Source organism: Suillus subaureus (assembly GCF_016647635.1).
Source record: "Suillus subaureus strain MN1 chromosome Unknown BJ212scaffold_31, whole genome shotgun sequence".
Lineage (NCBI taxonomy): Eukaryota > Fungi > Basidiomycota > Agaricomycetes > Boletales > Suillaceae > Suillus > Suillus subaureus.
This window is the reverse complement of record NW_024538587.1, coordinates 486,680-509,815: the sequence shown is the minus strand read 5'-3', so window position 1 is coordinate 509,815 and position 23,136 is coordinate 486,680. Positions and strand designations below refer to the sequence as shown.

Here is a 23,136-nt window from a genome sequence, read left to right as displayed (position 1 = left end):
ATGATTAGGTTCATCCTCGTGCAGGCAGGTGCACTCTTCAGCATGAAAGACCATTTCTCAAATGATATGCGCTCAGAACCGTCAAGGGAAGACACGATTGTCGAAGTGGTATGTCCCGTACGACGACGACGAGAAGGTACGATGGACACCGTTAAGAATTTCCATGCCGTTAACTATGTACTAAGGTCAGGCTCCGAGGTGAAGTGCACAGACTAGTTGCTCCGCGCGACCAGAAACACCAGTCGAACTTTGTCGAGGTGAGGACAGAATGATATATCACGCATCTTCTAATTCTTATGACGTGGAGTAGTTCAAGAATTACAAGATCGTATACAGGCGTTATGCCGGTCTCTTCTTTTGCGTATGTGTAGACGCTAATGACAATGAGCTGGCATACCTAGAGGCTATCCACCTGTTTGTCGAGATCCTTGGTGAATGACTCATTCGCATCCCATGGGCTGAGCTTGCTCGCTGACATTGATTCAGACTCATTCTTCGACAATGTGTGTGAGCTGGATCTTGTATTCAATTTCTATAAGGTGCTGTTGTGTTTATCCTTCGTACGCATTGCCCCTGACTGATGAATTACAGGTGTACGCCATTTTAGACGAGATATTTTTGGCGGGAGAGATTGAAGAGACCAGCAAGGATGTGGTATTATCGAGGTTGGAGGAACTTGAGAAGCTTGAATGATAGGATTTTGTGTCGTACTGGTGTGTGAGTTCGCCGTATGATGTGCACCTGCGATTGATTCTCATGTCACAGCTCTCTCTAGCATCTTGTGATAACCGGACTTTATAGTAGCTCGCCTCATGACTTAGTTTGTTCCACATGAATAGATTCACTATTTTCAATACTTAGGTGGGCTTCATCTTACAGCCACTTGCACAATGTGTCGGCTTCTTTCGAACGGTGCATCGAGGGCTTGCCGAGCGGTCTAAATCTACTTTTCATCCATGCCCATGAATGAGTATGCTGCCTATAATTATTCTCCATTGCAATGAAGGTGCGTGTGCACTGGTTGTTTCCACTGCCAAGGCCTTATTTTTTTCATGATAGCGGACAATGGTGCTATCACGATCGATGACGATGACGAAATATGTTCTAATCTTGGAATATTTTCCATTGCAGGCAGCCGTCCTATGGGTGACTTCTTGATAAGGTACAGAACTGCTATGCATCGCGCAAGGCTACGCATTCAAACCGACTTCTGCGGATGACGTAATGACGTATAGCCTGCACCACCTCAGCGGTTTTTGGTTGCTGCATCGAATCTAAAACGGTGACAAGTGTCATTTTTCGTCACTTGGAGTACATGGTGAGCTTTCATGTCCTCACGTGAGAATTGCGGATGCCTAGTTGGAGCTCTCCTCCGAGGTTTTGTGCTTTGAACACGGGAATCATATAATCTAGTTTTGATTGGATTTTCTTTTTGTAGAAATTAGCAACTACCATTCTGCTCAAGGAGCTGTAGCGCGGCAGCACCCTTCAAAACCTTCTTGGCTCGTGTATAAACCCCAGGGTCCGAATCGGATATGATGAGATGTGGAGCTCGGTCGGTCAATACTTGAATTCACGTGCATTAACATGATCTCCATAGAATTACTCAACATATTCCAAACCGTATGATGTCATGACTGCTTGACGTCATACGGTAAGAACTACACTTGCCTTTTTTGTACGCCATCTGGAGGAGTATAAGTAGGACGCTAAACTATCCTTCCTACCAGCATCTTACAACCAACCTTCTATTAACGCGCTATCAACTCATACTCTCATCGCAAATATGTCTTCCCAAGAGCCCAGGTAAGCGCTTTGTCCGCCCCCTCTCTCAATGACCAAAACTCACGCATCGTCCTATAGCAAAGTATCTGGTCAATTCCACTCTGTCAAGGGTACCGCCGTCGAGACAGTACGAACTCGTCGCACTACACCCCGCCGACCTGCTAATTTTCTTCTCTAGATCGGCGACATGACCGGGTTGCAATCTTGGTCGCAGTCGGGTAAAGAAGAACATGCCAAGGGGGAGGGCGAGTACAACGCCGCCCAAGCCAAGGGATACGTGGAGGGTGTTTCTGACAGTGTTACCTGGCTACAAGGATTCAGTCGTCGGCGCTGTGACTGGCGATAAAGCCCAGCAGACAAGTGGTAGGTAATATTCGCAGGACTGGTGGCTGACTGTGTCCTGATAGTTCGTTTATCAGGGAACATTAAGAACGAGAAGGGTCAGACGCAGCAAGAGATCAACAAGCCTACATAAGTTCCAAGCCTGCTTTATAGACATTGTACCTTCCTCGACTTCGGAGTGGATATGCATTATTTCTAGTAGAACGATTTTGTAATATCAATGCCTACCGATCTTTCTTGACACTTGAAAAACACTGGATATCGCTATTCTGGCCGTTACATTTAAATTTTGCGCTGGAGTACCTACGTACAAGCCCGCTGAAAAATCAGCGCCAGCGCTACAAGTTCTACAAATTCTCCAACCCAGCCCAATCGATGGGCTGTTTCAAAACTGCCATCAACCGCCCTTCCTCACTCTCCAGGTCTGATCCCATGTCCGTCATATACTCCCACCTTGCAGTCTCCGGAAGGCTCATCAAGATGCTTTCAATACGCGCAGAAGGCGTTTTCAACCCAAACTTTGTGCCTCTGTCGTACACAAGGTTGAATTCGACGTAACGCCCCCTGCGTAACAGCTGCCAGCGTCTTTGTTGGTCGGTGCTCGGCATCGACATCCTACGCTCAAGAATGGGCAAGTAGGAGGGGACAAACGAATTTCCCACTGCTTTTATGAAGTCAAAGATCTCCTCTGACGATCGAGGTCGTTTGACGTCATCTGAGAGCCGAGCATGCTTCTCAGTGCTGAGATCGTCAAAGAAGAGACCTCCGACCCCTCTAGTTTCTTGACGGTGGACAATATAGAAATATTCGTCACACCACTTCTTGAACACAGGGTATAGTTCGCTGCCATGTTGGTTGCAGGCATTTTGCAACGTCGTATGGAAGTGACGTGCATCTTCATCGTAGAGGTACGATGGCGTGAGATCAGAGCCTCCTCCGAACCACCATGCAACAACCTTGCCAGTTCCCTCACCCTCCGAGGCTTTCTCCGAGATCTCGAAATACCGATAATTGGCGTGCACAGTGGGAGCATGGGGATTGCGAGGATGCACGACGAGGCTTATTCCAGCCGCAAAAAATGGAAGACTAGTTTTTTCGTCGTACGGGATGGAGGAGTGATCTGCACGCATTTCTTTGATTGCGGCAGGGGGGAGCATGCCATGTACGACAGATATGTTGACACCAGCTTTCTCTAGGATTGTTTGTGGTCCGGGTGATGCATCTGTGGGAGGAGGAGCGAAGAAGACGCCTGATACACCCTTTCCGCCCTGATGTGCTCGTAACCAAGAGTCACGCTTGAATTTTGGAGCATTGGGATCAAGCGTTTCAAAGGAAGTAATGATCTCCTCTTGGAGGCCGAAGATATATTCTTCGAAACGCTGGCGCATGGTAGGGGTCTCCATCTTGATTTATAGGATCCAGACTACAATACCTGTATACAAGAGATGCTTGAAGGGATGATCTATCCTTCATCAATCCTTAATGACAGCGATCAACACGTGGCGCCAGCAATAAGGACAACAGACCCCCGGGGCCCTTGGTAGACGGTCGCTGATTAAATTGATAAAGTCACGTGACCCTTACATGAGGTTCTCTCATTCCGTTCCACAGTCTACTCACCGACCATCTCTTGTAGTCCTAAGCTTAATAGTCTTCTTGTTTTTGTACATCATGGACGCTCGTCTCCGCCGCGTGAATAAGGAAATAGCTGGTAGGAATTAATTGTTATTGATGTAGCATCGCTCATTCTCACTCTCACCCCTGGTCAGACTGCAAGAACGATAAATCTTCAAACATCAAAATCGACCTAATGGATTCATCACCATTTCACCTCAAGGGATCTTTCCCCGGCCCTCAAGACACGCCATATGAAGGTGGTCACTTTGAGGTGGTGCGCATCGTTGATTTCTTGTCTAGCCTAATCAGTACTCTTAATCCGCGTAATAGGATATCGTCATCCCCGACTCATATCCGTTCCAACCTGTCAAGATGAAATTCATCACGAAAGTGTATCATCCAAACATATCATCGGCATCCGGAGCTATCTGTCTTGACATCCTCAAGGACGCGTGGTCGCCTGTTCTGACGCTCAAATCAACGCTGATCTCGCTTCAATCGCTGCTGTGTTCTCCTGAGCCTAATGATCCGCAAGATGCGGAGGTTGCGAAGCACTACACCACTAGCAAGCGAAGCTTTGACGAGACAGCAAGGTACTGGACACAGATATATGCCGGAGGGCCTTTAGTCAAGAAGATGGAAGTGAAGGAGCCACAAAGAGATGAGATCGCAATAGCGGGTCTTGAAAAAGCCCATGTAGATCAGTTCGAGAGTCTTGGTTTCGAGCGCTCAAAAGTAGTACGTCTCAGAAAAGCTGTTTTTTTATATTCGTGACGGTACTAGTGCTGATGCCTTACCCAGATCGACGTTCTTCGGAGACTGAATTACCGTGGCGCGAACGTTGCCAATATTTCGGAAGATAGGATTGTAGAAGAGCTTTTGAAATGACATCGATGGATACCCCGCACGTGGTTTCTGGTGTTGATTCTTGTATTTTTTTCCGCTGTGAATGCCATCCGTTACTTGATTCTATGTTTCCAGCGGATACACTCGGACCGACTTGTGAGGTTTGTGGAAATGCCGTTACTGTTCTCCCCATGGCCAGCCTCGTGGGTCTGTTTATAGGTATGTTGACCTGTCGGTCCATTCCGAGTGTGCAAGGATGATACTATCATCCTCGATATGATCGATATCTCGCTACTTTCCTGTGAAGGGTGTGAAGTGTCGCCGATCCATAGCGACGTCATGATGATCACATCTTCTACTTCGATATCGCCCTTGGAACAGCCTTCGGACTTTGGTAAACTTTGGGCACATATCAACGTACAGCATTACATACTTGGACGCCCAATAATCCTTACCGAGGACTGCCAAGGACTGCCCCCGGACAACGCCCAATAATCTCCAAGAACTCACAGTTGTTGATCTTCCAGAATTCCCGCAGCCTGGTATTTCACATCAGCTCATTCTGGAGACGCCAGAGTCAGACTGATGCTTTTACTCCACATAACCTCTACCTACCAGATCAGATTTTATGATTTTTAGGGCTACCACGTCGTCCACCTCCAAACGGGGTCATAAATATCATACTCCCCTCTTATTCTTGGCCGAGGCAGCCATCAATGAGACTATCATAAGAGGTCCTTATATATCTCATTGAAACTACCGCTCCTCGTGGACGAAGTTCTTCCGAACGAGGAAACAATCGAAATCTGATGTGGTAAGAAGTTCTTCTCAAAGAATGGAAGATGACTCACAAGCTCTTGAATCTACAAATTACGAGGCTATTTGGGAATAGAGATCGAAAGCTCGGATTAGAAGAATCAGAGAGAATGGCTGAATTCGTCAAGAGGCGTCAAGGCCGCCCATCGGAGCCTCCCTGAGCTTCTATGCTCCTCATCTTGATCTTATGACCGAATAATGGGTACAAGTGATCCGTGGCGAGCCGAGGTCCTCCGAGGTCGATAGTACCGATTGGCATGGAGGATGTCCGTATGAGGAGTATGGGGTGGAGAGGAAATAAAAAGCCTAAAAGCTCGGAGATATAATTCATGCATATATGTACTCCGAGGATCACTTGTTGGTAGAGCATTTGTTAGAAAATGAAGGGGGATGGCAGAAAAATATTCGTGTCAAGCTAAGGTTGCGTGCGCGTTGGGTCATACACAGCAGTAGACCAGAAAAAAATGAGGACAATTGGTGAACATGAAATGCAAAGGAGGGCGTGACCTCCGGTCTACTGTATTGGCTATGAACCAAATCCAGGCGTGACAAATTTGAACGAAGATGACACCCATAAGATTTGGACTCATAGAACACAATAGAATCGGAGGGGCACGGCAGACCGTCGCACTTGTAGCAAGCACCAGTTGCCAAGGAATACGTGAACAAGTAAGAAACGGGGTGATGAAATAGTGTTGCCCCAGCATCAGAAGTTCTTATATATGCCAAAATATCACAGCTTGATATCTCGTGGGCGCAGTGTCTATCCGAACTTGCGTTCCTCCCATCGTCACGAACAATTACTTTACACAAAACACAATTATCAGCTGACACTCTGACGCTCTGTCGGAAAGATCGAGATTGCACTGACGCATAAGGAAAACAAACGGCAGGTATCGATATCAACCCGTCAACAATCTGAGTTTTGTGATATTAAGAGGAAGTACCGTCCCTTAACGGCACAGCCGACGGCCACGCTGACACCCGTTTATCGCGAATACAAAAGCCGCACGTCGTCATAAGGCAAAAGAAAACTCAGGGCCACTGCTGACACTAGTTCTCTTTTGTTTATTTTGATCCGAACTGCCAACCTAGTACTAGTCTCCCCGTGTCTGTGCATAGATGAAGATTGGTCGATCCTTCTATACGAAAGTCACACGGATACCGACATTGTACGAGTGACCCTGGCTTGCCACTAGTATAATTCCATGCTTAGATCAGCTAAACTGCCGTCTGCTGTAGTATTGCATGAGATAGTTGATCAGACACCTCGTGGCAACGGCGAATACTTACTTGGGTTGAACACGTTGCTCGCCGAATGCAGCACCTCCAAAGCTAGAATCCACAGGGTCATGCCAAAAATGGTCAGGCATGCTGAACATTATCACAGTACTGGTCCCAGGCAGTGAGTACGCGCGAATTACAGGCGCAGTATACCTGAAAGTTGGGTGGCTCTGCAACGTTATTTGCTTTGTCTATGAAAGCTTAATAGTCCACCAGATCGCCCCCCAAAAAGAGATATTTTCTGACGGACAGAAGCCTATAGAAGCGCTTGGTGCGAGACGCGTGGAGCTTTTCAGTATCTGTCCTAAGCCATCGGGTGACCCAACCGGCCGGCACAAAATGAGGTAAGATCTTCCAATATTACACGGCGGAGCTAGCCAGAAGGTCAAGCTTGATCCGGTATACGGGATGATCATGCAGAGGGAAGCTTGGGTCTATGCTATGCCTCCGTTCGTCACGAAAAGACAAAGATATCTAATGAAAACAAGGAGCCTAACGTGCTGGCTGGCAGTTATCACAGACACGAGCTTTCTGACAATAGTTGTCAACGTGAGTTCATCACTTGTATATCGATGCGGAGAACACGGCGCACCCAAGTGTGCTTATCATTTAGTCACGGCCCGGCGCTGTCGCACATCTAAATGACGTTATACGCACTAGTCTTGCAAGTATCTGCGTCCAAGGACATCTTCATCCGGATATACTTCACATCTCCCTTGTAGAATGTGTCACCAAATTCGATCATTCCACGTTTCTTATACCAGGTACTACTTGATGTCCGGGCATCGCACCAAATGATGCTTGCGCCTAGCGTCGATCGAGCTGCCTCAGCCGCATGTTGAAGCAACTGGGACCCTATGCCTTGATTCTGGTGCATCGGACCGCAGGCAAATTTACGAAAGCGCGCAGACTTTCTCTGGGAAGGGCTATCATTCCCACATATCACAAAGTGTTGTCCCGGCAAGGGTTCGTCAAATAACGAGATGACGGCGATGGGCTTTTTGTACTGTGGCACGAAGGCTCCAAAATGAAGGCCATTATCATCTTCAGCGAGACGAACATCTGCGATTGAAAGACTGGGCCATAAAACCGACTGGCGGAGCTCCAAGGTAGCATCCACGTCTATGGGAGTGATGCGGAGGACCAAATTTGGTTTCACTAACGCCCAACAGATGAGACCTTGCTTCCCATGAAAAACCCTAAAGATTTACCTTCACTTTCAGTTTGGCCGGACGTGCCAGAGAGCGACCCGGTACAATGCATTGCGTTAGTTGTGTTCCACTTCCTTCCAGTGATCTGGCTGGCTGACAAATCCTATCTATAAACGTCTCACTCAGTATGTATAATTTTATGTAAGTACGGGATTAGAAAGACTCTTCCTTCGTCTATGAAGGTCTGGCTAGGGGCTGGAACTTTGGTAAATCTGGTTCTTGTATGTTTGAGATAAAGTGGTCTGTCGAATACACTGACACAACCAGCACGTGCGGACAGGTTCTGATACTAATAGTAGGAAACTTAAAAACAAGCTCTCATGTTTGAGATAAGGTGAGTCACGAATTTACAACTTGACCGCCGATTGAAGTTCGTAGACCGTTTAGACCGCCTGCTGTCCATTGAGGGAAGATTTAGGTTTCATTAAATTGATGTGCCTAATTATACTTCAGGGATTCGCTGCTTTAGTATTGCGAACATTCAAGACCCTAAACCAATACTTTGCGTGCTTGTCCATGCAATGTGTTCGACCATGCATGTTTACACCCTAAGTGTTATATGTTTTCTTAGAAGGTGTGTTTCTTCATCGGATGCGCATATAACTTGGAACTAACTTGAGATTTGTCCAGTTCATTTTGAAGGTGGAGAACATCGCAATCAGAGTTTACCATCGAACATTCCGTTGAAAAAAATTCTTTTCGAGGCCATTACATCCAAGCCTAAAGCTGCATTATGCTTCATCATCTTTCGACATCATAGCTGGATCTTGCATGCATGCAGGGTTCACTGGCTTCCTCCCCTTTTTTTCTCTGAACACACGTATGCATCGTTTTGCTCCCTGTCCCAATTGAATCCCTTTCCGCGCATCCTTGGACTATTATCTGCCGCAGAAACTGCACAAAACAAGGTGATGTGCCTTTATTCAAATTAAGACGCCTCCAGCCACGATGGATCATTCACCTTTATGGTTTGAGACACGAGAAGTTTCCAGAAATGCAGGCACCCGCGGCAAGTGCGGGCGTAATCATTGTGTACTGATGGCGTTCAATGTAGTCACCCTTGCCATCTATCGGCGTGGTACGCGAGAAGCATTTATCCGTCAAATCGGGTTTCTTCTCCCGCAAGGAAGTCGTGCCCCAGATTGTGGAGTATGCCAGACGCCTCAACATCTCTGCGGCTATTCTAGTACTCTTTATCCATTCATGTACATGCCTGAGAGGCTGAGACCGTACAATGTACAAAGCCGGAACTAGTTTTGTTTGGCTCCGGAATGATAAGTATTTGTACGAAATCCCGACTTGCCTCATGTCGTACTTCGACGCCACCAAATCGGTTCCAACAACAGATGGATTGTGCTTTTTTTTCTCTGATCGGAGTCTGCCTGGGGAATATCCCGCGGTTGACTCACACCTAAAACATCCACAGGGAATTCAACATAATACCCGGGTTTGATGTGCATTTATGATTACAAGCCGGTCCCAAAAAAAGCCCCATCTATGCTGAATAATTTGCAGTGACAATTGACTATACGCTCCATTCTCTACTTTTGGTATCTATGATATATCGGACTGCAGGCCTTCACCATTTTCCATCGGTGCCTTCATCTGCACCTCTGGATCGTGTTCCAGTTTTTTCCCTCGCTGGTCTGTGATTTCTCCCTCTCCAAGACAACACGTTGGCGCGCCTCGAGGCATCTATGATGCATCGGACTGCAGGCTTTCGCTATCTTGTATCGGAACCTCTATCTGCGCCTCTGGATCGTGTTCCACTTTTTTTCCCTCGCTACTCCGTGGTTTCTTCCTCTCCAAGACAACACGTTGGCGCGCCTCGAGTCCCCCTTCATAGCCGAACCAACGTTTTCGAGAACAATGTGGACCGCGGAGTAATAAAACCAGAATTTGGAAGGCTTGCAGTGCTAACATCAATAGTGAACACGCTCTCCATCCGTGTTGCACGAAAACTTGGGCGCCAACAGACGTGCCCATCACCTGCCCGATGAACAGCTGGGGCATCTTGCTTAACAACACTCCGATTGATAACTCACTGCGGAACTCACCGATAGAACGAGAATGGCGTTTAAGCGCGCACAAGCTGCGGAAGATATGCTGTGGTGCGATTATTGTGAGTTAACAGCGGTTTCCTTCACGGAAAAGCGAATATATTGACCTCAGGACCCGAGCGGTCATAGACACTTGCTGAGCCTGGCGCGCAATATCAAGCCCGAAGCATGCGATGACGACAGCTGCAACATTGATCCCACCTGCAGCAGTCTGCACGGCTTGGAAAACTAGGAGCATGCTAGTGGCTATCAAAGTTGCGTACCAAGGAACCAGCTTATCGATGAGACGTCCTGCGAAAGGCCCAAGAAGCACGCCTAGCATGCCAACGAGACCAAAGAGACCAATTATGAGACTGAACATGGTCTCAAGTTCAGGTAGTAAAAACTCAGAGGACATGTGCGTACGTGGAGTAGTAATAGGGTGGACCTCCGAGAAGGAAGGTGAGAGTGACCCAAAAACTGGTAAAACATGCGCTGGATGCAATATTTATAATAGCCACCTGTATCACAAGTGGCTCCGTTACCGCATACTTGGCCATCGAAAATAGGATTTGGAAGTAGGTCAAGTCACGGTTTTTGGATGGATAGTCAGGAAGCATCAGGTAGGTGCCGACGAGAACGAGTGATTGGACACCAATTGACATATAGTAGACTGCACGCCAGGTTGTAAAATTGCCTATGACGCCAGCCAAGACACGGGCGATCAGGACGCCTAGCATGAGACCCGAGAGTACCACAGACAATGCAGACGCTCTGTGTTCAGGTGGGGCCATGTCTGCAGCTAGAGGCATCAAGATCTGGGGAGTGACAGTTGCAACGCCGGTCAAGAAGGTCAAGGTCTCGAAAACCTGCAAATTCTTGGTCACGGCTAAACCTATCGTAAGGGTAGTAGATGTCATGACCAACAGTAACACCAGTTGCCTGCAACGAACAAGGTCGCCGAGAGGGGATATCAAAAGTAATCCCACTAAATACCTGGACCACGATAATGAGCTGTGATCGTTCCATCGGAAACCGGTAAGTTTATTTACCCTGCTTGAACGAGGGTGGGGATACTTGATAACCGAATCACAATTATTATCAGCCCAGATTCGTTGGAACGGATGAAGTAACACACCGTGAAACCTCTTCATATGCTATATCGAATGATTTCGAAAACTCGACTATATACGAATTTCAGATCAGAGATACACACAGCCGATAACTCCGTAACAACATACTCAACAGCGGTTGACAATAATACAAGTTAGCGGCAGCTGTCTTGCCATTAGCATCTATTCACCATCTACCGAGAAATCCGTACTGAATGTGCTAGCAAATCCGAAGGAAGCGTTGAGCAAGATGCCAAAATGAAAAGGTTTGAAGGGATTGTATTGGAGTCTTTTCGGGATCGGTATAAGACCAAAATCTTTTTTGGGCCAACTCTCTTCAGCGGACGCCGCGAATTTTTCGGTAATTGGTTCAGGAGACTCGCAGTGTGCCCCTGTTTTCTCAGTGCTGGAGGGAGACATTAAAGACTAGGGTGAGTCTGAGCGACGGTTAGGAATAGTACTGAGCTAGGCCACGACAGGGACTGTGATAAGTATCAAGATACGCAAGACGACGAGAAGCGCTTGGAATGATACCGGTGGCTAAGTCATATGGTGTGCACGGAAGGTGCAAAAGTGAGTTCAGGAAACATAAAAACAACTATAAAAAAAAGCTACACACTTGAGTGTAGTGCACAAAACCCGAACGGCCGAGAAATCGACGAGGAAAAGCACACAGCTGCCCGCCCTTTCATACACATGACGTTCTTATAAAGGCTTATAAACCGGCCGTAATGTTCTGTCAAACAGATATGTCCAACATCGTGACAGTCCAAGTCAGCAACTCACCATAAGTACGTAAATGGGACGGAAGTCCGTCCTTGGCATTGGTAAGTACGCCAGCCGCCAGGGCCAAGCGCTTACTCTCACGGATTTAACCAGCTGCGGAATGGTGATAGCTTTGCACGGTGTGTCGTGCAGTAACGCCCTGAACGACTTGAATCGTCGACATTGAGTGCGAACCAAGACTATTATGTAAATATTACAGAAACCCACCCAATTGTAAACCGCAGTGCCAAGTCGGACTGTGCACTATTACGCTTTACCAAGTACCGAAGACGGTTCAAATGCTAGGAAATACCATTCTCTCATGCGCTTCAACTTTCAAGAATCGGTACTTATATTTAGTGTGGCTTCAAATTTGGAGACTGTTAGATTACTTATGCGTCGACTGTCAAGAGCACTGAGCAGGAATGTGAGTTGACATTCAACTCTTTTACCGCATGCTGCAGATCCCAGTAATGGCTCCACAATTTCCTGCTTGAAGCTGGTCCTTAGCTGGAATTATGATCGTGACCTGTTAGTCCTTGTGAAGTACAGTTTGTAAGTCTTTTAAAAATACGACTGCGGTCGACGTGGCTCGTTATCAGCCATATGCATGGGCGTAGGTGCGACAGAAAACCTCCGCGACTGGATATGCACATGCATTATCATGGGAGCGATCTACCGTGCACTGCGTGAACGATTTCGCAAGCACGTGGACAGCAGCTTTGAGCGAGGGATCGTTCTGTGACTCCAACAACTCACCAACGGCAGCATATAAAATTCTGGTAAGCTTCCGGTGATATTGTAGAAATTTAACATCGATCTAGAACGGCACGAATTCTGTTAGTTGCGTTAGAGGAGCTGCATATACGCCAAGAATCAAAGATTTACAAGACTCCGGGAGTGGATAGTCATAGTACTCAATAATGAGCAAATTTCCATGGAACAACAGTACGAAGTTAGTAAACTGGCGATAATGCATGATCAGATCGGATCATCAGGTATTGTATGTTATAGCCTCTAAGCTAGCAGTATATAATATGTTCAGTACTAGTGTCAAGTTTCGGCTCGAGAACTTGAAATTTTCAGACTAGCAGACTCCTCAGCACCCCCTTTGGCATCCCCCTTCTCGTTGCACACTACAGCCAGGTGACCGCATCCTGCGTTCTCAGGGTCGTCACTCTCAACTAGTTGGGACTGCTTAGACGGCAAGATCTTCCAGAATTTCAGCCCGCCTTCATAACCAAACCAGCGATTCCCAGGACAATGGGGACCTCTAAGGATAAGCACAGCAAGCTGGAAGACATAGATAGCCATGAACAGCGCAGAATCTGCACGCCAGCCGTATCCAACAAAAACGTCAGTCCCAACAGACGTCCCTGTAATTTGACCCAGAAAAACCTGCGACAGCCCGTTGGATCAGCCGACTGATCCATAACAGAAAATGTAAATTGACGCACTGATATGATTGTCAATGCATTCAAACGCGAGCGCGCAGTCTCCGAAATGCTGGTTTGTTATCAATCAGTATTGCAGAACTGCAAAACACATGATATTGTACTAGTACCTGAACATTAATGTAGAGAGTGATATGGATTGAGTTTGGCGGAACATGTCTAATCCAAAGCAAGAGATGACGACCGCAGCGATGTTTATACCACCCGCCCCAGTTTGTACTGCTTGGAACACCAAAAGAAACATAGTCGAAATAATAGCGGACCACCATGGCACAAGCCGATCGAGCAGACGGCCAAAGAATGGTATGATAATTACACCCAACATTCCAACAAGGCCAAACAAGCCGATGATCACCCTAACGCAATTTTGTCAGCAAATGAGTAGGCAACAAGACAGTGTCACGGACGTGGAGTAGTTATATGGCGGCCCGCCAAGTAGAAATGTGAGTGTCACCCACCAATTGGTGTAGCATGCGCTGGCAGCCCAGTTTGTTAACATGATCTGGCTGACGAGAGGTTCGGTGACAATATATTTCGCCATGGAACGAAATATCCCGAAGTAAGATAAATCATGGTTCTTGACTGGATAGTCCGGAAGCAACATGTATGCACCACCCAGCACAATGCTCTGGATGCCGATAGACATACAGTACACAATTCGCCAACTCGTGAAATTGGCCACTACGCCAGACAATACACGTGCGATGAGGATGCCAAGCAGAAAACCTGACTGAACAACTGATATAGCTGATCCACGACGGGCGGGAGGAGCGAGATCAGCGGCCAGTGGCATGAGAATTTGAGGAGTGACAGACGTCAACCCAATCAGAAATGAGATTATCTCGAACACCAAAAGGTTGTTTGTGATGGCGAGTCCTATTGTTAAGGTAGTTGAAAACAGGACCAAGAGCAATATCAACTGGCGCCGGCGAAGCATGTCACCGAGTGGTGTTATGAATAGGAGGCCGATGCCAAACCTTACCCATCGTTAACAGTAGCCATGTGTAAGGATTGTAGAACCTTACCCAGCTTGAACTAGCGTTGGTATTCTGTGTGAATGTTAGATTCACTGATCTCAGTTAGACTTTTGGTTATTCACACCTTGCCACCTCGTCATACGTGACATGGAAAGAAGCCGACAATTGAACTTTGAGATATACAGGTCAAGACAACAAATAGAAATTGCGAAGCTAACGTACTTAGAATTGGCTGACAATAATATAGGTTGGCAACAACTGCATCAAAGTTAAACATGTATCTATGAACGTCTTGATGTCATGGCTTACCTAAAGTACTGCCTATGCCAAAAGATACATTGAGCAACATTCCGAAGTGGAAAGGCTTATCAGGGTCATAACGGAGTCGTCTCGGAATAGGAAGGCATCGGAAGTCTTTCGAGAATGTCGGATCCGTCTGCGCTGGGACAAGCGACGACGGAGTAGGCGGGACTGCTGCTGAACCGACAATTGTTTCAGCCGGAGAGGTCATGGCTCATGCAGCAGAAGAAACGTACCAGTATTTGGCCCGACCACTAATATATATAAACTCGCCTGTTCGAAAAAGACCACAGTACTAGTGTAGGTATTTGAGTAACAAAGTCGTGATGTCGATGACCAGACTCAGAGCGGAAGTCCGAATGCCAGAAACGCCATTCATTCGTGGTGATGTTAGAGCTCGTGCTATTATCAGGCACGGCATGGGACCACCGAGATCTCATGCATCATGCATCATGGGAGACAAGCTGACTGGATATACGAAAACGTCCTTGACAAATGAATGCCTCTTGATTGCTTCTTGAGAAGGACGAGGCCAAACTAGTGTACGGCGAGTTCCGAATATTCCGACATTCACATGCAGTGTAAATTCACAATGCGTCCAGAGGCTTTCAGATTTACCTGTCAATCACCAAATGCTAATTTGCCGTGGATTTGGGTGGATTTGGGTGAATCAGGGTGAATTACTCCTACTGGTTCCAATGATTAAGAAGGATCACTGGGTAGAGACCGGGACGAACTGTTGATTGCAGTCTTCTTGATGGGTTCAGATGGTAAAGAATAGAAAGCAACAATATACCGATATCGAGTATAAGTGACAACTGGAACGAAGATGCATCGCAGGGGCTCTCGCTCACGGAGGGGTTTGTTGTGGGTTCTCTCTTGCTGCCCCGTTGGCGCCGACGTTGCCGATGTACTGAGTTATCGCGCTCCATGAGTGAACTTGGATTTTCCTTTGCGGCAGTTTTTCGGCGAGATGGTCAGCTGCTCGTATTTCACTCTCCGCGACAGGATAGCATTGTCCAATGTCCACTATTCATAGCCGATGAATAAGCGAGCGCAGTCTCGAGGACACCTGTTCCCGTTTCGGTGTCCACACAGAAGTCAGCTTTCATCGATGTCGTAGTGGATAAATCATCATATGATGTCCTTCGATATGATATCTATGCCAAATTTCAGACTCCCATCGAACAGCGCATTCTTGGCTCAGCTAATTACGCAGGAAGCGTTATTCATGCCCTGCGTTGACATCTGATCAGCGAATACGCAACAAACGGCTACTTTGCTTACTTCCCGAAGTTAATGGCTCCAACTGGGTAAAGCGCTTTTGAGCCGCAGGCTCAGGGATCTCTGGATAAATCGCTTTGAATCACATCTCGCAGACGAGAACTTTCACGGACGCACCTTTGAAATGAAAGTACTAGAAAGCCTCCGAGTCATGAGTCCATTCAGAGCACCACATGACTGGCTGAGATTGCTGGCCTCAAACTGCACACCAAAAATACATTCCATACCATGAGCAGCCGTGCAGAACACCCCTAGGATCCGCACAAATGGGCGCTGAAGTCTTCGGATCAAAAAATGACACAAGGGAAAATAGCACGTTGTTTTCCCAAGGTATACAACGAAATGTTGATAAGTCTATCGAAGCCATTAGGTCGCAGTAACCGTTCTCTTTATTTGATATGGTCAGTTCCTGGGTGCAGACTGGATCGTGGATATCCCAGCCACTGCAACGTAACTAGAATCATGACAGCGAATCGGGGTGGCGACGAGACGTACAAAATCAAGCTACAAAATCCAAACCCTACTGAGACAACGGCGCCTAGAAGCTTATCTTTGGACTGCGAGTAACAAATCAAACATTGAAGAGGACGGATTCAGCAAGAAGCATACCATGGACTTTGCTCTAAGGACGCCATCCACTTGAGATAGAAATCAGCATTCGACTCATTCAAGGGTCAGAAGGCAGGGGTGCAACATCTATGCCCGTAGGGTAACAAATAGGTACTGTCATGAAAAAAATCAAGCTGTCACATTTTGCAATCAGAACTGGCTTGCAACTTTAACCTTGACATTACCCCAAAGTAGTTGCTTCAGGTTATCGATTATCTTAGAGCTCCTAAAGTGGCACTCGTGCTCGCCATATCTGACATCGTTCCAAGATTCTATTGTTCTAAGTAAAGTTGAGTTTGTGACGAGCGGCAAGTTGCATGGGGGGTGCGAGAGGCAAGGAAGATTTTTTTACCTAATGCGGACGCCTTGATCTTGAACTTCGTTTAAGCTCACTCGTCATGGAGACACCATACACTTGCCGACAAACGCTGAAAACACCTGCACCGATTTCATGTCTTGCCGAAGGATCACCGGATCATTTCTTTGCAGGTTCAGGTGGGAGCTTCTGTCAAACCCCATGCTGATGGATCTTGTAGACTTCCTCTGTACATACTACAGATGACGGATCTGTTCGCGTATATAATCAAGAGACTTTGAAGGTCGTGAAGGCTATCAGAAGTTTAGGAGAAGTGTCATCCGTTGTATGCATGTCGCACAATGCAGGTGGCCTCGGGGACATATGGGTCGCGTCCAATCGTCATGTACGTCTCGACAAGTCGAGATCCTGCATGTCTGACAAATCGTGTTTTCAACTTATACAGGCTCTACGGTTTACTATGGACACGGAGAAGATGATCCTTGCGAAGGCTGACGCGACCTTGATGTTGGAACTTGGTGCCGACGACGACGACATGGTGAACGAGGTAGAGGGCGTAGCATCATTCTTCATATTTTTGACTAATCATGACCAGCTAGCTCTCGCTCAACCAAAAAAACAGTCAACTGGCATTTTGTCTGGACTCTGGCACAGTCGGTGTCGTCGATCTTTCTACGAAACAAATATCACGCCTGAAAACAAGTCACGACAATGTTTGTATCTTTTCGTGTTTCAGATACATGCCTCGCTCATAGTGATGCAGATATGTGGAACTGTGAAGTTCATTCCCGATCGTCCCAGTGAACTTGTTAGCGGTGGATACGACTCTAGGCTGTTGCATCACGATTTTCACCAAAGGACTGTATTGTCGCGATTCGATATAGGTAGATTGACTTTCGGTGGATCTGGCCCTCACTCATTTTTTAATATTTCCCATGTCAGGGACGTCTCCTCTGCCCGAGTCTTCAGGTGTTTCAATGTCTCCGCCATTCATATTGTCGTCTGCCATGTCACCATCTGGGATCTTGGCTACGGGAACCGCTGACGGACGGGTATGGATTGGCACCGGCGGGGAGAAAATGTCAGGAGTGTCATTTGGGACGTCTATGAAAAAGAAACGGCGGAAGTGGGAAGGATTGAAGCAAGATGAAGGCTTCACGGCGGATGTCGGACATGGCCCTATCACTGCTCTGTATGTGTATTACTGCTGCACTGCGACGTGCGAACTGAGACGCCAATAGGACATTCATCGGGCCTCGCACACTTTTCACGTCCACATTGATGGGAAAAGTGACCCTTCATGAAATCGGTGGCCCAACTGCGGATGGGAAGTTGGATATATTTCCAAAGTGGACGAAGGCAACAACTGATGTGAGCAAGGTTAATGCGATCGTTGCCACAGGGGACTTGGTTATCATCGGTGGGCTGAGTGAGAAGGGAGGAGGCATGATAGAGGTTTGGGAGAAGGGATTAAAGTCGGGTGATGTATGAATGCTTTGCTGAGTTAGTCAGGTAGGCTCACTGTCGACTTACTGTTGTCTGTATATTACTATGTAGGCGCCACCGCAGCGCTGTCAGACTGCGCTGTCTCCAGGCGCTAACGGGCACTTCTTGCACGTGACTGTCACATGATTACGACACGCGACGCGATGTCACAGAAATCTTTCAATCAATAGCCCTCAACCGAGAATACCCTATCAATGTCTCGCGTTCTCAACCTGTGCTTGAACCCTTTAATGCAGCAAGTCAATCAGGAAGAAAAGCAAAAAATTCTGCTACCTCACCCACAGCACGACAGCCTGTCAAGGGGATATAAGGGGCGTCGTAAATTTGTCGCGAATGACTATCTCCCTAATCCTTCGCATTTTGGAAGCTGCTGCTAAGGAATCTTCAGTGGTTTACTGTCTTTGGAGAAGACTTATCTCTACGAGCTTGATGCATCTAAGCTATCCCTGCAATCCTGCACGCTGAGAACAGTACCAGTCCATCTAGAGAAACCTTGAACATTCAATGATGTACAAAGGTGTCGATCCAGATCGTGCTTGAAATTCTCCGAAAGATTCAGCAGCGAAATTGTCTGTAACAACGATGAGCGACCGATCCAGCCATTTGTTCGTGAATGTTTAGATTTAATTCGCCTTTGAGAGTGGGCTTGAAAAAGCTCACTCCAAACAGCGAATTTCACTGACATCCGCTGTGAAGGAAGTAAATCGAATTCTAATTTAACATTGTCGTACAGGATTGTTGAATGCACATTGCACGTCAACTTGAAGCATAACTCATCGGTTGAGGGCTACCACAGCTGTGACTCTCAGTCTTGGTTCCTACAGCTCATCACCTTTTCGGTTGCAGCTCGTATAGTATCTCTTCTGAAAATAAGACTTTGAGACATGAGTGAATGCTACATAGAAAAGACACTGACCGAAAAACCACATCAAGATGTAAGAGTTATTTTTAGGGCAAACTTTCTTTGCACTTCCTCTTTGAAAGAATTTCGGGTGCGAGTTTTGTTGCCATGGAATAGCCAAGAGCCTGAGAGTTGGCTTGGAAGCTGCGCACTGCGCTTGGCTGAACAGTCATAGGAAGAGCAGGGCCTGTGAAAAGCACTGCCACACTCTAACAGCCTTCCACAGTACTTAGAACTTCTGGTAAAGTCTAGGCTACTAATCTTTTTCTTCAAGCTCTTTTATTTGGTTGCTCACATAGGAGACAACCTGTCCACACGCGATGTCAAGGTACTACGAGGTGCGTTTATTGTCATCGTCGTTGTTCAAAGCGCCTAACAAGACTGGTCTATCGTGATGATGAACAGGCTGATGAGGCACAGCGAGGACACTACAATGATGGGTACAACACTCACCCGTCTCAGATACCCAATCCTTATGAAGAGCAACCGCATGACTCGTATGACCCAAATCACTACAATCCTCAATTTGAACACCAACCCTACGATCCGAACCAGCAATATCACCTCCCGGACCCATTCATTACCCCGCAAGTTCAATCGACCCCATTCCCACCCTCCCAATCACAAGATTTGTATCAACAACAACAACCTCCGCTGCAGCCATCAACAGACTACTTCACACCGCATGTCGGCTATAGTCCCTTCGACAACTCACAATCCACTCCACGTCCGCAATCACAGTTTGGTCTGGATTATGAGATGGTAGAGCGTGAGGACAATGATTTGGGTGATATGCCACTGCTGCGACACAATGGTCCCTATGCAGCAGCATCCATGCCTGGAGGTTACCAAGAGGCCGTTGCTGATGATCGATCGGAAACTAACATTCGCTACGGGCACATACCACAGCGCGTACCCCGACGGTACAAGACCATCAAGAAGGTAGAGTGAGTGTTCCTTGTTTAATCTTGTTTTCTCTCCCTCACAATGTACAGACTCTTCCACGGTAACTTCGTGCTCGACTCCGCAGTACCATCAAAACTGCTTGATATGTGCGCGATACGCAATGAACGCGAATTCACCCACATGCGGTACTCCGCAGCTACATGTGACCCGAACGACTTTGAGAAGTCTGGGTTCACCCTCCGCCAGGTGCACTACGATCCTCCACGGAGGACAGAGCTTTTCATCGTCATGACAATGTATAATGAAGACGAGGAGCTATTCTGTCGTTCAATGCATGGTGTCATTAAGAATATTGCTCATTTGTGCACACGAGGTCGAAGCAAAACATGGGGGAAAGAGGGTTGGAAGAAAGTTGTAGTCTGTATTGTTAGTGATGGGCGGTCGAAGATAAATTCTCGAACGTTGAGTGTCATTGCTACCATGGGGGCATATCAAGACGGCATTGCGAAGGTACGTTTCAATTTTGGCAAACAGTCGTCTTATTGACGATAGAGAAGAATATCGTCAATGGAAAACCTGTCGCAGCACACATATACGAGTATACCACCCAAAGTTTGTCTCACCGTCATTTGTCTGTGCCTAATCTTAACGCCATTACAGTATCGGTCTCTCCTTCAATGAAAATCGAAGGCGCCGAGAAAGGTGTTGTCCCGTACAGATCATCTTCTGCCTCAAGGAGAAGAACCAAAAGAAGATCAACTCCCATCGCTGGTTCTTCAATGCCTTCGGTCCAGTACTGCAGCCCAATGTGTGCGTTCTCCTCGATGTTGGTACCATGCCCGGCCCCACCTCAATCTACCATCTGTGGAAAGCCTTCGACATTAATTCGAACGTTGGCGGCGCATGCGGCGAAATCGTCGCTCTGAAGGGCAAGTACGGACAATATCTTCTCAACCCACTCGTTGCAGCGCAGAATTTCGAATATAAAATGTCCAATATTTTGGATAAGCCGTTAGAAAGTGTGTTCGGGTATATCACCGTGCTGCCTGGCGCGTTTAGCGCATATAGGTATATCGCCCTGCAGAATGACCAGATGGGAGAGGGCCCACTGCAGAAGTACTTTTTGGGTGAGAAGATGCATGGTGCAGGTGCAGATATCTTCACAGCAAACATGTATCTTGCCGAGGATCGGGTGGGTGCTAAGTCGAATAAGATGATGTCTCGGCTGATACTTGTTCAGATATTATGCTGGGAGCTTGTCTCGAAGCGCGGGGGATCGTGGATTCTGCACTATGTCAAATCTGCTTACGCTGTGACTGATGTTCCCGACCAGGTCAATCCAAGTGTTCAAGTCCTGGTGTAGTACACGCTGACCCTTTCCAACAGGTCCCTGAGCTAATTTCTCAAAGACGTCGCTGGCTTAACGGCTCGTTCTTTGCCGCCATACACTCTACCGTTCATTTCCACTACCTGTATCGCTCCTCGCATTCATTCATGCGCAAGTTCTGGATTCATATCGAGATGATTTATCAGCTATACAACCTCATATTTGCCTGGTTTTCCCTTGTAAGCTCCCTTTTGTACCATTCTTTACACCACTATCATGACCCTCAGTGCGTATTAGGGCAACTACTACATTGCCTTCATTATTCTCTCACAAGCGCTCGAGTCCTACGTTCCTCAAATCCACGTCCTTAACATCATTCTCAACTACTTCTATCTCGGGTTGCTCATCATGTGCTTCCTCCTCTCGCTCGGGAATCGGCCGCAAGGCGCAAAATGGGGTTACACCCTCGCCTTCGTTGGGTTTGGTGTAGTCACAATTTATATGACTGTCTCGGCGTTGTTGCTTGCATACAAGGCCATCGAGAGCGTAGCGAAGAGTGAAGGACGGGCGATCCAGGCTAGCGATCTATTCTCGAATTCGACCTTTAGAGATGTCGTGTTCTCGTTGGCGGCTACGCTGGGGCTATATATTGTCTCCTCATTGATCTTCGTGAGTTATCATTTGCTTTTTATCTTGCTTGTTATGTATTGATGCTCGTCGAAGTTTGAGCCATGGCATATGATTACATCCTTCATCCAATATCTCCTCATGGCGCCGTCGTATATTGCGGTCTTGAACGTCTATGCGGTACGTCCCTCTTCTGCAGTACGGCTCCCAGTTGTTCACAAAGCCTCAGTTTGCCAACGTCCATGATGTCTCATGGGGAACGAAGGGCGACAACAAGGTTTCCACTGATCTCGGTGTCGTCAGTGCGGGCAAGGGGGACAACAAGAATGAAGTCGAGGTAGCAGTACCCACGGCTGAGACTGATATCAATGCGGCGTATGAAGATGCTATCCATGTTCTGTCGTCGAAACCACCCAAGGCGGATTCAAAGCCTGATCCGACAACGCAGCAAGAAGATTATTACAAGACGTTCCGGACGAACGTATTGCTGGTTTGGACTCTGAGCAACGTGAGTGACCATTAGATAGGTTTATATTAGAGGAACTTTGATTGACCTCGTGGGTTTGCAGGCTCTTTTGGCTGCTTCTATAATGTGAGTATTTTGGAGGTCGCAGATGCCATTGCCACTCGCTAACACTTTCTAAATGGCAGAACGGCGACGAGTGGGACTGGAAGTGCGGCTGTGACTGGGTACATGGCATTCATTCTCTTTTCAGTTGCTGGACTTGCATGTAAGTAGAAGCTTCTAACGCCACATCATCGCTAGTACTGATGACTTGTGTTCTGTAGTCGTTCGTTTCCTCGGCTCGACGACGTACATGCTCGTGCGCTTGTTTGCAGGAGAGTGATTATTTCTTGAAGCCCAGTATGATATGATATGGACTTGTATGAAGACAATTATATCTCTCGTTGACATAACAATATTGACATTCAGTGTTGTATTTCGTATTTTTGCCATGTCTTGTCCTAGTAAGTACCAACATGATTGAAAACCAGATCTGGCTTCCAAATTCAGCAGAGCCTGTCCGATTCAAGTGTAACAGTGTCGCTTTCCATCTTTCCATTAACCATGGAAAAATCATACCAAGTACTTTTCAAAGTTCTTGTCAAGT

General features: G+C 47.0%; 11 protein-coding genes across 11 annotated transcripts; 6 read left to right on the top strand and 5 right to left on the bottom strand.

Moving 5' to 3' along the window:
- On the top strand, positions 1-693 carry BJ212DRAFT_1448614 (clathrin coat assembly protein ap17; the record flags this gene model as incomplete). Its single annotated transcript, XM_041338565.1, has 6 exons — positions 1-24; positions 77-136; positions 186-257; positions 311-431; positions 487-539; positions 592-693. The coding sequence occupies 6 exons, from the start codon at positions 1-3 to the stop codon at positions 691-693; spliced, it is 432 nt and encodes a 143-aa protein (XP_041189747.1).
- Positions 694-696: 3 nt separating this feature from the next.
- On the top strand, positions 697-1,006 carry BJ212DRAFT_1377232 (uncharacterized protein; the record flags this gene model as incomplete). The annotated part of the gene is made up of 3 exons (XM_041336502.1): positions 697-717; positions 776-820; positions 880-1,006. Coding segments are annotated over 3 exons (153 nt in total), but the record flags the coding sequence as incomplete, so codon positions are not given.
- A 780-nt stretch (positions 1,007-1,786) lies between these two features.
- Positions 1,787-2,260, top strand: BJ212DRAFT_1448613 (uncharacterized protein; the record flags this gene model as incomplete). The annotated part of the gene is made up of 5 exons (XM_041338564.1): positions 1,787-1,806; positions 1,864-1,912; positions 1,964-2,071; positions 2,100-2,148; positions 2,205-2,260. The coding sequence occupies 5 exons, from the start codon at positions 1,787-1,789 to the stop codon at positions 2,258-2,260; spliced, it is 282 nt and encodes a 93-aa protein (XP_041189745.1).
- Positions 2,261-2,474: 214 nt separating this feature from the next.
- On the bottom strand, positions 2,475-3,530 carry BJ212DRAFT_1484089 (coproporphyrinogen III oxidase; the record flags this gene model as incomplete). Its single annotated transcript, XM_041340732.1, has 1 exon — positions 2,475-3,530. One exon carries the CDS (start codon positions 3,528-3,530, stop codon positions 2,475-2,477), a length of 1,056 nt encoding a protein of 351 aa, XP_041189744.1.
- A 268-nt stretch (positions 3,531-3,798) lies between these two features.
- On the top strand, positions 3,799-4,632 carry BJ212DRAFT_1278543 (ubiquitin-conjugating enzyme/RWD-like protein; the record flags this gene model as incomplete). The annotated part of the gene is made up of 4 exons (XM_041331437.1): positions 3,799-3,838; positions 3,897-4,018; positions 4,075-4,482; positions 4,546-4,632. 4 exons carry the CDS (start codon positions 3,799-3,801, stop codon positions 4,630-4,632), a joined length of 657 nt encoding a protein of 218 aa, XP_041189743.1.
- Positions 4,633-7,327: 2,695 nt separating this feature from the next.
- Positions 7,328-7,953, bottom strand: BJ212DRAFT_1484087 (uncharacterized protein; the record flags this gene model as incomplete). Its single annotated transcript, XM_041340731.1, has 2 exons — positions 7,328-7,848; positions 7,902-7,953. 2 exons carry the CDS (start codon positions 7,951-7,953, stop codon positions 7,328-7,330), a joined length of 573 nt encoding a protein of 190 aa, XP_041189742.1.
- Positions 7,954-9,677: 1,724 nt separating this feature from the next.
- Positions 9,678-11,388, bottom strand: BJ212DRAFT_1226065 (major facilitator superfamily domain-containing protein; the record flags this gene model as incomplete). Its single annotated transcript, XM_041329455.1, has 8 exons — positions 9,678-9,905; positions 9,959-10,007; positions 10,069-10,314; positions 10,367-10,936; positions 10,993-11,016; positions 11,079-11,124; positions 11,182-11,217; positions 11,265-11,388. Coding segments are annotated over 8 exons (1,323 nt in total), but the record flags the coding sequence as incomplete, so codon positions are not given.
- A 1,379-nt stretch (positions 11,389-12,767) lies between these two features.
- BJ212DRAFT_1526258 (MFS general substrate transporter) lies at positions 12,768-14,762 on the bottom strand (the record flags this gene model as incomplete). The annotated part of the gene is made up of 8 exons (XM_041341739.1): positions 12,768-13,215; positions 13,275-13,323; positions 13,382-13,627; positions 13,679-14,248; positions 14,297-14,320; positions 14,373-14,418; positions 14,471-14,506; positions 14,558-14,762. 8 exons carry the CDS (start codon positions 14,757-14,759, stop codon positions 12,871-12,873), a joined length of 1,518 nt encoding a protein of 505 aa, XP_041189740.1. The 3' UTR covers positions 12,768-12,870.
- Positions 14,763-15,696: 934 nt separating this feature from the next.
- BJ212DRAFT_578737 (uncharacterized protein) lies at positions 15,697-16,578 on the bottom strand. Its single transcript, XM_041343564.1, has 5 exons — positions 16,442-16,578; positions 16,328-16,389; positions 16,028-16,275; positions 15,950-15,965; positions 15,697-15,895 (listed from the first exon to the last, which is right to left on the bottom strand). The coding sequence occupies exons 1-3, from the start codon at positions 16,442-16,444 to the stop codon at positions 16,029-16,031; spliced, it is 312 nt and encodes a 103-aa protein (XP_041189739.1). The 5' UTR covers positions 16,445-16,578; the 3' UTR covers positions 15,697-15,895; positions 15,950-15,965; position 16,028.
- Positions 16,579-16,839: 261 nt separating this feature from the next.
- Positions 16,840-18,661, top strand: BJ212DRAFT_1526254 (WD40-repeat-containing domain protein; the record flags this gene model as incomplete). The annotated part of the gene is made up of 7 exons (XM_041341738.1): positions 16,840-16,936; positions 17,000-17,142; positions 17,203-17,304; positions 17,357-17,470; positions 17,521-17,641; positions 17,700-17,949; positions 17,999-18,661. The coding sequence occupies 7 exons, from the start codon at positions 16,840-16,842 to the stop codon at positions 18,246-18,248; spliced, it is 1,077 nt and encodes a 358-aa protein (XP_041189738.1). The 3' UTR covers positions 18,249-18,661.
- A 1,262-nt stretch (positions 18,662-19,923) lies between these two features.
- BJ212DRAFT_1448606 (glycosyltransferase family 2 protein) lies at positions 19,924-22,872 on the top strand (the record flags this gene model as incomplete). Its single annotated transcript, XM_041338563.1, has 12 exons — positions 19,924-20,111; positions 20,160-20,580; positions 20,628-20,682; positions 20,769-21,262; positions 21,311-21,403; positions 21,457-21,636; positions 21,695-22,066; positions 22,121-22,204; positions 22,254-22,532; positions 22,594-22,616; positions 22,676-22,755; positions 22,814-22,872. The coding sequence occupies 12 exons, from the start codon at positions 19,924-19,926 to the stop codon at positions 22,870-22,872; spliced, it is 2,328 nt and encodes a 775-aa protein (XP_041189737.1).
- Between the last annotated feature and the right edge of the window lie 264 nt (positions 22,873-23,136).